This window comes from Alligator mississippiensis, chromosome 6 (assembly GCF_030867095.1).
Source record: "Alligator mississippiensis isolate rAllMis1 chromosome 6, rAllMis1, whole genome shotgun sequence".
NCBI classification, from domain to species: domain Eukaryota; kingdom Metazoa; phylum Chordata; order Crocodylia; family Alligatoridae; genus Alligator; species Alligator mississippiensis.
In genome coordinates, this window is record NC_081829.1 from 85,752,340 (window position 1) to 85,765,435 (window position 13,096).

The 13,096-nt window shown below is 38.8% G+C and overlaps 1 protein-coding gene across 8 annotated transcripts in view; it reads left to right on the top strand.

Annotated features, from left to right (window-relative positions):
- The window catches only part of FGFR2 (fibroblast growth factor receptor 2), a 129,480-nt gene that overhangs the window by 55,869 nt on the left and 60,515 nt on the right, over nucleotides 1–13,096 (top strand). For all 8 annotated transcript variants that reach the window (XM_059730070.1, XM_006266125.4, XM_006266127.4 and 5 more), the window contains one exon: nucleotides 3,424–3,593. In XM_059730070.1, coding sequence (XP_059586053.1) covers nucleotides 3,424–3,593 — 170 coding nt within the window. The remainder of the gene's footprint in view (nucleotides 1–3,423; nucleotides 3,594–13,096) is intronic.

Below are 13,096 nucleotides of genomic sequence, written 5' to 3' on the forward strand. Positions count from 1 at the left end.
CGTATTTGTTTGGTTATGTTGCACTGCCTTATTGAATATGTATAATATTCTTTTTAGGTATTCTGGATTTCATGTAACTCTGTGTTGTTTGTAGTTAGTGCCTTTTTTGCTAGATGCAGTTAATTCCTTTCCCTCCTATTTCGTTTTGTTGAAGGAGACTTTGTTCAGTTAGCGTAATCCTGGTTTTTAGAAAAGAATGAAGCTTTCCACTGCATCCCTATTTACTTTGGATCATTTAACAATTTCTTGTTGCAGTTTAATTTTAAATATTTATAAGTTACCCGATTTTATGTTTTGGCTACATGTGTGCATTTGCTTTGCTTTTCTAGTTCATTAATTTCAACACTAATTGCTTCTTTGGGCTAAAACAAAAAAAATCACTTATCGTTTTTTAGCATCATTTTATGGCCTGCTGGAATGTTTTCTTTTGCAGGGGGAGCAGGGATTGGGGGGGGGGGGGGTGGTGGTTAAAGGATTTATTCTTGTATTTCTGTTCAGCTGTATTTTTTATATGAGGCGGGGGTGGGTTTCAGGATTTCTGAGTTTACACTGATTGTAAGAACTGCTATAAATATTTGAACAACGGAAGAGTTTATTTATAGTGGAGTGCTAGGCTGCTAATGAAGGAAATGAAACAGGGCTGAGAGAAGTAGAGTTATTTTCTGGATTCCCTCTAGTCCTAAAAATTCCACCCTAATCTGATTTAGTTCAGGAAGAAGCCATTGTAAAAGAAATTAATGTTTCCTACTGGTAAACAGATCTCGATTCTACTTTTTTTAAACAGGTGAGGAGGTTCAATTAAAACCAAGTTATGAAACTACTCCACAGTTCAGCTCAAGTAGCACTGTCTGTTGGAAAGGACCAGGCCAAAATACTAGGATATGTTAAGTGTCATTTATAAATGGACTGCCCTGATAGAGCTTTGTGGGGAAATTTGTATTCATGGCTCATCTAATTGATGCTAATAGACCTCCATGGATCACGGGTATAGAGTATTCTTTAAATATGTTCCAGACCTGGCATCCAGAGGGTAAAAACCAACTGAAAAATCCAGTTCCTGTTTTACCATGATTATAATTCTGGGAAGTGACATATTAGAGAGAGAAAGAGAACAGCAGCTCTTTTATGTGTATGCGCGCACATGGATGCACACATATGTTTATCTCTCTGGACTGCAGATAAAAAGGGATGTATGTAAGTCTAATCATCTGCATGAGCATGCAGCAACAGTAACCATAGCTGTAAATGTAGGCTCACAAATGTATGTCTAATTTGTACAGCTGTGTTGGGCTTCTCTGTCCACTGAATATTTGGGGCTTTGATGTGCTTCAATAGTGAAAAAATCTATAGAGGTTGTATTTACAGGATTATTTTTAAGTGACCTTCCATACATATGGTGCTAAATTGGCCAATTGCTCCGTCCACATACAGCTAAAAAGCCACTTTCCATATTTTTATTTTACTTTTCCACAATAACGCATACTTTTTCTGGATGTTGTCCAACTCCTCTCTGAGTTGATATTGGAGATTACCACTCTGCTAGCTTTCTTCACCAAGATGAGAGGGGATGTTGTTGGATAGGGTATATAGATTTGGATTTGGCTGTGTGTACCATTCACCCACTGAGGTCTGTTTTGATGATTCCAGATATGAGAGGTACTTTTCATAGAGTGTGGCCAGTCATAATGCAAAAATGAACAGGGTCCAAACTTACTTCCCTTTGCAAACTCTTGCACTGCCTTTGGCTCAGTGATGTAAATTAAAATACGGTTTTCCTCTGCCCCTGCATTTAACTAATATTTATAACTTTGATTTGGACCTTGATATTGTTTGACCATGTTTATTATTCTTAGTCTTCCACGTGTTACTATTTCTTTTGTTGTTTTGATGGAAGAAAGACAAAAAAGTCTCCTGACAGAACAAAGAAAATGATTCAATACAGGCTAGGAGATATTGTACAGATTTGTGTAAATATTTTTAAATAATCTGCTATATAAATATTTCTCAAAGCAAAATGCCTCCAACAGAAGCTTCTGGCCTGTATGTCTAGTTTGGTTTACACCATCTTGTGCATACTATTTATTCCAGCATCATTGAGGTCTGTTGTGAAAGGACTCACAATTTTTACTCTTTACCTGGGTATTTCATAATTTAGCATTTAACCTTTGTATGGTTTCATAATGAATTGATGGGGAATAAAATTGTGTTGCATGGATGGACATACTTTTTTCAGTGGTAAATATATGTCCAATTATATTTTGAAAGAAAACATGTAAAAACAGCTACCTCTAAGTGATGGGTTTTAACTAAAAATTAAAAGAAAAATACACAGGGAAAATGTTGGTACTCTACAGCTGTACCTTAAGACAGAGTCTTACATCTGAATCCACAGAAGAAGGCTTTCTGTAGATTTGAAAAGAACAGCATGTATGCACTCAAGTTACAGTTGCTACTTAATGCAATTGCTGTACACGTGTATGGCAGACTTGTCTCTCTCTATTGGACACTACAGAATTTGGGCAATATTTTTAGGAAATGTCCCAGCCTGAAAAACCCTGAATTTGGGGGCATTTCTGAACTCCAGATGCCATACAATATTTGCTGATCGACTACCATCCTTATAATTTACCAGCCTAAGCCTTAGGTTTTAGTGTCCCTGAACATTGAATTCTTTCAGTTAAATTTGTTTTTATTGTATTTTATTGTGTTTGTCACATCATGCAACAGCTTTCTGGGTTGATAGCATGTCCTCTTAAAAATATATAGTTTAAGGTCTGGAACTTGAATATTAGAAAATGGGTTTAATAAGCCAATTAACTCGATGCCTGCCTTACAGTTTGTCGTCCTGCTCTTTGGTTAAGACTTCATAAACATGTTTCCACTGTAAATACTTTATTAGTAGTTCTTGTATAAACTGATGAATATTACTGTTTGCACAGTGCCTTCATAACAGGAATTATGTTAACAGTTCCTTAGACTCTGCTGTCCAGTAAACAGATACATTCATCTTCATTTTTAACAGATAGGGAAACCGTTTTATATAGGCTCAATAGTATTAAAAAAAAAAAAAAAAGCCTTTTCATTTTGGGTACCAAAATGTGGTATCTGATTTGCAAGTGTATGGAGCAGTAACTCCATGTGAAGTCAAACGCAACTGTGAACATTGGGGTCCTGTGAAAATCAAGTCCTACATTTCCTCAGTCACTCTGGACAGTTTTGTGCTAAGTGACTTGTGTAAATCCAGTGAGTCTTTTGCCGTGCTGAGGTTACAATGTGCGACTCCCAGTCACGTGCTAACTCTAAGCCACCCGACAATTCATATAAAGCCTCAGGGCAATGGGTGGGCTTGGTAAGAAAACTCACCGCTTATAGAGCTTGCTTTTATATGTTTGTTTATTTTTCTCTATTTATTTCTGTAAATAGGAGCACCCTACTGGACACATACTGACAAAATGGAGAAAAGGTTACATGCAGTCCCAGCAGCTAACACTGTTAAGTTTCGTTGTCCAGCGATGGGAAACCCAACACCAAGCATGCGGTGGTTGAAAAATGGAAAAGAATTTAAGCAAGAACATCGCATTGGCGGATATAAGGTCAGATTCCACTTTGTTATATTGTTAATTCTCATTCCTGCCAGGGGCCTGATCTAGAGTCTACTGAATGCTATAGAAAGGCTGTCAACGGGCATGTCTACACTTGTGCTTTAATGTGCATTAGCCTATTTTTAATGCGCATTAAAGCATCACAAAAAAAACCCATGCGCTTTTGCTAAAGTGCATTACAATAGGCGAATGCACTTTTTTTTTTAGTACTTCAAAGTGGAGATACTAAATTTAATGTGCATTAGCAAAAGTGCATTGATGAACGTATAGATATAGCAATGAACTTCAGAATGGATATAGAAACAGATAAAGTAATTAAAGATGGTTCTTTCATCTTGTGTTTTTTCATTAAATAATTTTCTTCTTCTTTTGGCTATTATTGGACTTCCAAGCTGTGTTCTAATTCCATCCCAAATACAAACTCATTGAATATAGATTAGGTGAGGATATATATGAAGACCTAGTTGGAAAGCTGAACGAAGACTAACTTTATAAAACTGGCGGGGTGGGGTTTGTGATGTTATTTTTTATTTTTTGAACATATGATATTTTAGCAGTTAAAGCTTTCTATTGTAACAACCTAGGATATTCGCCTCTATTATTACATGCAACAATTGTGTACTTTATTACAAGGATTTTAATAAAGGAGGTTCAGAAGTCAAAAGTTGTTATTTTCTATAGAGTTTATGGCCTGTGAAACTGAAATGGGAAGCAGAGTTTGGAAGAAAGTAGCAGCAATTATTTGTCAGGGTTTGTTTGAATTTTAAATAGCTTCAGATTAAAAGTTTCAACTCAAACTAGGAGTTACTGATTAAATGGGAGGTTTATGGAGGCCTGTTGATGCACTGGGTTACTGCAATAACCTTTAACTTCTTGGTGTCTACTTAGGTCAGGCCCTAAGTTAGAATTTAGTTATCTTATCTGAGCTCTGGTTAGACATGGATTTGTTGATACATTTGTTCCTAAGTGAAGGTGCTTAAGAGCAAACAACTACTTAAGTGTTGTCATTCCCATATTGCCCCAGGGCTCTACGCTAGCTCCAAGCCAGTTTGGTCTCTGCAGGAGCAATCTACTCTGGCTTCCTTGACTGGAACTTGCTATAGAAGAGTTTTCTAAACTGTACAGGGGCAACATCATACTAATAAGTTATTTCAGACTTCAGACTAAATCTGCAACACTGGGACTTGAAGGAGTGGAGGGAGTGCAAATGGAGGTTGTATTTCAAATTAATCTTTTACCAATATTAGAAGCCACAACCCCTTGCAAAGTTGTGATCTGCACACAAAAGTAGATGGGAACACAGAAGCAGTCATTATGGGCATATATATGGTGAACGTCAAGGAGTTTGCTTATCTTTAACACAAGCTGCGTCTAATTCATGCCAGTATCTCTGGACGAGCATCAGAGGATTGCCTTGATTAGAAAATATTACTATGGTTTCATAGCTTTGCTTTAGCACGCAGTTACATTGCTTCATATTTTACAGTAAAGTAAAATGGATTATGTTGGTTTTGACCATCCTTAATCTGTACTTTACACTGTTGAATTTTAATTTGAGGAACCCTAATCATGTTGCATGTATGAAATAATTGAGAGAGGATGAAGTGACTTGTTTGAGCTGCCTGGGTGAGTTAGCTTAGGAGCCAAAACTGAAACACAAGAGTGGGGATGGCCTTTTCCCTGTTCTAATGATGCTACTTAACTGCTCCCCCACTCACTTTTGATAGTTACCTCCTTTTATTCCTTTTGCTTTACCTGCCTTGGTAATTAAGGTGTAGTGTTTTAAGGGCCTCACCAAAGCAAGCACACGCTTTGGCTCTCATGCTGTTGACTCAAATCCTCCCTATTAAAATGTGTTTTCCAGGGCTAAGGAGGGCAAGCTTCAGGCTCTCCTTTTCCTTTTCTAACCAGATTTACTGTAGAAAGTGTCAATTTTTCCGACATTTGTGTTTGGACAGAGTAAAGCCCAGAAATTTTCCCCAAACGGACATTAATTATCTAAGTAGATTTTTCCATCTCTTTGCTTACTCCATAAATTGTTGTTGCTTATGTACACCTGGCAACATCCTCTGCCTTTCATAACACAGGAGAGTGTTAATGAATTGGCTACAATTCAGTGGTTTACACCTTGCTGGAGTTGTTAGAAAAAAATGAAGCCAATTAAAAAACAACTAATCCTGTTCTGGAATACAGTACTAGCTGTTTTCAGTACTAATGGGGACATTGTTTAAACACTTTACAGCTCATGTCAGGGACACACAGATCCTGAAATCAAAATGTGTGTGTTTGCATTCTGTGGTGCAGAGTGAAGATATGGGAGCTGGCTCTATATGAATTACTTTTGTTAGCAGGGTAAATTAGCCTGAAGCTCTCTACTGTGTCTGGTATCCAAGTTAGCTCATTCAGAACCAGCTCTGGTATTTTTATGTTGTACTAAGCTATAAACATACCTTAAATTGGGTAAATTTGTATGCAAGTTGTGTGTACAGAGATCAGAAGAAAATTAAGGAACTTGCAAATATACTTTCTAAAGCTAGGAAGACAAGGTGCAATATATTCCTGCAATACTAAATCATGCTATCCTATCTTAAGATAGGAAAACAGGTTTTTTTGCGTGCGTTTCTCATTGCAAATGTATTTTGAATTATGAAATCATTTGGAGGCACTGATTTACCATTCCCATCCTTCAATAAATGCCATTTTTACTTTTGATAACTACTTTTATCTCAGCTTCTCTTGGTTTTCTGAGTAAATAAATGGACTACCTCTTGCTTAAGTGTCACAGAGTGAGAGTAAATGTTACAATATGAAGTCCTCAAAACTCTGGTGGGTTTTGTTTCTGAGTAGTTCAACAGGGAAAGAAAACATTTTGAAAGCTGTGTAGGTTGCAGCTGTGTTCATCTAAGGACACAGGCAGACAAGGTTCTTCGGGTGAATCTGATATCTTTTTGAAAGTTGTGGATCTTTGTAGATGGGGTAATTTCCAGCCAGATTTAGCAGCACCTTGTATTGAGTTCTGTAAATTGCATTGAATGCCAGGATGAAAAATATATGTTACGTGTTTCTACTATGGAATTTAATATTAAGGGTGCCCAGTATTCAAGGGCTTAATGGTTAGGACAGGACTTTCACAGGTTCATCATTGCCAGTTGAAATTGCATTCAGTGCCTAATGCTCTTGGAAGAGCCAGTTACACAGATATAAAGAGCAAACCAGAGGAAGGAAAACACAACATTGTTCACTAATCCTTCAGCCACCTCTGTATCTCTCCTTCTCTCTTGAACTAAGGAATCTATTGTTTTCTTTTAGCTCTCTCTTATCACAATCAGATAGCAGCCTACAGCACTTTGTCCCTTTGATTGGGGGCTGCCGGGGAGTCGATTTTCATTCAGAGGGATAGCAGAATGGGTGCCTGTGAAGAGAGGTAGACTCCAGAAGGAATTCCTCCCCAGTGACTAATTCTGTCTTTTAAATACCTGGAAATTGAAACTTGTATGTTTTCAGGATATATTCAAGAGTTCACGTATCAAAGAAAAATGGACCCTTTTGTACTTCTCCAAGCCTTTTTGTTCTCTTCTGTCGCATCTAAAATGACTAATATTTGCAAGGTCACTTGAAAGATTTTATAATTTTTCACTGTGTACCTTACTTTAAGAGGTCACAAGATCTTCACATGTCTGTACACCACCCAGAAACAAATTTACATCTTTCAGTTGCTACTGTATTAACAGGTGTTTGTTTCCCCATCTGAGTTTTGATAAGCTGCACCCCTGCAACCTCACCTCTCCTCTCCTTTCCCGTACATAAAGGATAAATGAAGAGTTTATCAGTTTGTCAGTCTGATTCTGCGAAGGCCGTCTGAACCAGTTAGTTTCTAAGGTGCCTGATCTACCTTATACCATCTCAGTGTCTCATACAGCACTGTGCTCATTTGGGCTCAACCTCCATTCACTTTGCATTTTGATTTTAATCTCTATATCTGAAACCTCCCACCCAAATGTTTCTAGGATATAAATATCAACCCAACCCATTATTTACCAACGCAACTTTATCATGGGCAGAATGACACCCTTGGAAATCTGGGTCTGTAGTTTTGTGTCATAGGCCCATCTCTGCTTGATACTCGCCTGCATTCACATCTGGTATGTGGGGATAATGACATCATCTTGCAGAAGTCTGGCTGTTGGTTTAAGATCAAGCAGGGTCTAAAAAATGTTATGTAACAGAGTTGTCCCAGCTATTGGGCAGCTGTAGCCCAGTAATGGGTTGTGACCTAGAATTTGGCAACACCTCTTTAGGGAACAGGTTTTCCTTTTTTTTGCAGGATTTCTTTCTTTCTGTGTTTTTTTTTTTTTCTTAAATAGAAAATTTGTCTTTTTTCCCCCAGCCTATCCATACAGAGCAAGAGAAGTGTCATAAAGAATATAGAATTTGTCTTTGTGAACAATTTTAATTGTTCGTTCACTACGGTTGGCTTTTCTTCCCTTCTCCATTTTGGTCTGTCGCTGATTTTGTCATGGGAAAGAGAGAGCACTTTACATGATGCTTTCATTGTTTTAGGGCTCCAGGGCTCCCCACATATATATATTTTTTTTAATGCACCGTAGTCTGGTATTGTGGTAGTAAGCTTCATTTTAATGATAGGACTGGTCAAAATGTTTCTCTGGAAACTGATTTTAGATGGGAAATTGGAACATTGGCCAAACAATGTTTTTGTGAAGTATCAGGTTCCTTAAAAAAAGTGATGTTTCTTTCAAGAAAAAGTATCCACAAACTGAAAAGTTTCTGATTTGGGATTGCGGTCACAGGGTCTCATGTGATTTGTAGTTGGGCTTTTACTTGCTCAGATTCTTCCTTATGAGCTGGGGTCCCCAACTAGAATATATAACCTACCATGTATGGTGGGGTATTCTATGCACTAGACTGCCTGAGCAAGAAGAGGGACTGGTGCTGCATGGAAATAGTAACCAGGGAACCAGGCTTATGAAGAGAATGGGGCATTAAACACTTGAATGAGGAGACAGAATTTTTTTTTTAATAGACATGTTCACCTTTTAGCCAAACATTTGATTTTTTTCTTTTTTTTCTTTTCCCCTGCCCCCCGCTGAAATGTCAAAACTTTCCGCTGAAGAAATAATCCCACTTTTCTGACCAGCTCTCTCCCTACTTTTTGGTACTGTCAGCCTGGAAGCTGTTTAGACAGCCTAGTAGTGGAGACAGTGTTTTGTTGGTAGGATTCTGTTTAAAAAACTAAATTTACTGGCTAGGAATATTAGTATATCAAGAAACAAATAGCTGTTGGGATAGGAAAAATAGCCCGTCATTTAATTAGGCCAAATATCTTTTGTAGTCATTAAAGGATTTGTCTAAATTCTATTTTCACATTAATGATTGTTTCAGAGAAAGTAGGGAAACGTGCGACTAATAAAAACTCCAGTGCATAGAAAGAAAAATAATTAAGTATATTCAACGTGTATACTGCAAAACGTAGACCTATAAACAGTTAATACTTAGAATGCAAAAAACCAAGATGGTGCTAAGCATAATAGTAGATTGCACATTAAATATCAGCTTGTAGTAAAGTTATATGTCAAGCACATTTTATACCAGTGATAGGATAGCCTTTTATATACTATGTATTTGGAATACTGTATGCCCTTGGGATAAGGGAGTGACACATTGAAAGGGATATAGTAAAGAACAAAAAAGTCAGTTATGGTCTTGGCACCTGTTGGCACGTTCTAAAATAACTTTTAAGGGATTTAACATAAAGTAGGGCTTCAGGGACAAATCACTAGATTATAGCAGGCGGGATAAAAATGGACAAGAAAGCATTAAATTGGAAAGGAAGAAAAAGTACCTAACATTTGAGAATCATTGCCCTTGCTCCTGCATAGGCTCCCTGCACACTGGCACTCCCTCATTTAAATAGTAAACAATAAATAAATGCTATGGGCATCCATAACAATTACTTATTTTTACTGCAAGAGACTTAAGTTGTGGATCTGAGAAGATACTATTTCCATGACATATGTGATATGAGAGAGGAATTTCCACTGTTGCTTTTTAATATTAACTTCAGATATGTCCACAGTGAGCTATCTTATCAAACATTATCTCCTTGATTATCTTCTTCCCAAATGAATTACTTCAATAGCTGTTATTTTTGCTAAACTACAATACCATATTTACTTGAATAGGGGACAACTCTGAATATAAGACTCCCCCCCCCCCCCATAATTAGATTCTATATATGGGAAAAATTATAAATTTGTTACAATTTTCCAGATATAAACCCTAATCATTGGAGTTATGCCTTGAATTTGTCCCCCTCCCACTGTTACAGCACGAAAATTAATTTGGGGTATTAAGTAGTTCCTTTGTCTTCTGTCACCCAACTTCTTCCCTCTGCAGCTTCCCCTCCTCCCCCCACCACCTTCTTGTTGGACCCCACTCTCCCTGAGCACATAAGTGAGGAGCAAATTTGAAAACACTGACCTTGAAATAAGTGTTCATGCATATAGTACTCATAGACTTAGGTCATCTAGAACTGATACATTTTACCTTTTTTGACACTACTGCAAGTTTTAGCAAAGGTACTCTGGAAACACACCTTTAAGGAACACATTTGTATCTGCTTATAGTTTTATAAAATATTTCATGTTCCAGGTCAAATTAGCCAAATCAATTCTGAATCACATTGATTGAGAACTCATTTGTTTCCAAAACCCTATCGATTAATCAGGCAGAACTCAATCATTCTTAACACCATGTATGACACTACAACCAGCGACCATCCTCCACCCCAGACCTATCACCCTGGACCTTCAGATACTTCCAAATCCATTGCCAGGTGTCCTATGTGCAGACCCTGAAGGTCTTGGAGTTCAGATGCCCTCAGATGCTATAGGCAAGCATTCTCCATCCCAAACACTTTAGTTTGGGACTTCAGATACTCCCTACACTTGATCTTAGCCCACAAGAGACTGAAAAGCAATAGGGGTCGCGTTTTTGGGGTTTTTTTTTTTAATTATTACATTTTTCGTATTCAAAGCCAAATTAGCCAAAATAAATTCCAAATCCAAGAGTCAGCCCAGAGCCATAAGTGGCCCTACTACCGGCAAACATCCTCCACCATCCGGGGCTTCAGATGCTTCCAAAATCTTTGGCGGGCATCCTACTTGCAGGCCCAAGCCTGGAGGCTTGTGGTTTGGATGTCCCTGAGTTTTGCTTGCCTTCAACCATAAGGCCCCAAGGGCAAGCCAGGGAGGAGTCTCCCATTTCCATAAAGTGGGATTAAAGCCACGACCTTTCCACTCCAGCAGCTAAGTGGGAGGCTTACTATACATTACCTTGGCAGGTACTATCCCCATGCCAGGAGAGTGGTCTTCCCTGGTGTGGCTAGGAATACTGCTTCTGTTGTCACAGTGTTTCCCTTGCCAGGTAAGCACAGGCTACACTTGATCTGAGCCTTCAAGAGGCCAAGAAGTGATAGTTAGTACAAATGGCATGATCTTAGTTCAAAACTGAGGCTCATATTTTACCAAACAGTTCATTGTACTGGCCGCCATCAGAGTCAACAGCATTTCAAGCCATGGTGACCCCACAGCCCAGCACTGTTTAGTATGTGTGTGTACTCCAGATGCTGAAACCAGGTGTTCTTGTTATGAGTCCTGGGATCCTCCAAAAATGTATATGCAGATGAGGAGCAGGGCAACCTGGTCTAGTTTCAACCTCATGAAAGGTGGGACCACACTAATCATATGCAACAGGCTGAGAGAGTGGGTGACAGAGGGATTCTGGATGAACTGTTTGGGGCCCTGTTTGATGATGTTTGCTAGAGCCAGTGAAGAAATGGGAATCATAGAGAATGGGTCATGTGTTTTATAATCGCACTCAGTGTTGGCTGCATTCAATCCACTTCAGAGTTGGTTTCCATTACTGAGCATATGTTGCTTTTGGCAGCAGTTTAATGATAGACAGTATATTTAAGGAGGTTTCCTTGTGTGTATATAAGAGATGAGGGGCTTTCCCCCACATGCTTATGGTATATCCCTCCTGTTTTGCTCTCAGATAGGCTGAAAACAGTATATTCTAAAAAACAGTCTAAAAAAATAAACTTGGAAAGACAAAAAGCTGAAATAACTTTCAATGAACCTTCTTCCTGATATAAGTCATAAAGCTGTAAAGCATCCAAAATGCATGGCTATTGCTGCCATCATTCTCTGGCAGTATTACAGCAATATCCACCCCTCCCCAAACACATAATGTGAAAGTTGCTTTGCACTGTAAAAATGGAGCATAATATTTATTGCTATACATTCCTTATGCCATGGAATAATTGTAAATATGTAATGTTGCTGCATAACATTTTTATTCATGTAGAAGAAATTAAACACTTTGTATAGAGCCAGTACAAGTCCTGTAAATCATCTGAATCTGTCTCGTCGTCCATTAAAAGGTGTGTAGGCCTTGTGCAGGCTTTCTGCAACAGTTGAATTCCTTTATTGGGGCAAATGCTGAGCTGGTTTCATAGTCATGATAGGTTCCAAGTACTTTTCCACTGCTCTGGTATGTTAAGCCAAGAGAGCACATATAAGCACTCTATACTCCATGCAGGATTCAACAGAGTTTCACAGTAGTTCTGTGGATGGCATTAACAGAGGTTGGTAGTCAGTGAGTTTATGTTCATCATGAATCTTATAGGAAGCTTATAAGAAGTGGAAACTTGGACAGATATCTAGGGAGGAGTATAAGAGGATTGCTTGGGCATGCAAGGATGAAGTCAGGAAGGCCAAAGCACAATTGGAGTTGCAGCTAGCAAGGAATGTGAAGGGTAACAAGAAAGGTTTCTACAAGTATGTTGGTAGCAAGAGGAGGATCAGGGGAAGTGTGGGTTCCTTACTGACTGGGGGAGGCAACCCAGTGACAGAGAATGCAGAAAAGGCTGAAGTGCTCAATGCCTTTTTCACCTCAGTCTTCACAGGCAAGGTCAGCTCCCAGACTACTGCACTGGGCAGCACAGTTTGGGGAGGAGGCGAGCAGCCAACAGTGGTGAAAGAACAGGTTAGGGACTATATAGAAAAGCTGGACATATACAAATCCATCGGACCACATGGGATGAACCTGAGGGTGTTGAGGGAGTTGGCTGATGAGATTGCAGAGCCTCTGGCCATAATTTTTGAAAACTCATGGCTATCAGGAGAGGTCCCAGATGTTTGGAAAAGGACAAACATAGTGCCCATATTTAAGAAAGGGAAAAAGGAGGATCCAGGGAACTACAGACTGGTTGGTCTCACCTTAGCCCCTGGAAAAATCATGAAGCAGCTCCTCAAGGAATCCATTTCGAAGCACCTGGAGGAGAAGAAGGTGATTAGGAACAGTCAGCAAGTCATGCCTGACGAACCTGATTGCCTTCTATGATGAAATGACTGGTTTTGTGGACTTGGGGAGACCAGTGGATGTGGCATACCTTGATTTTTAACAAGGCTCTC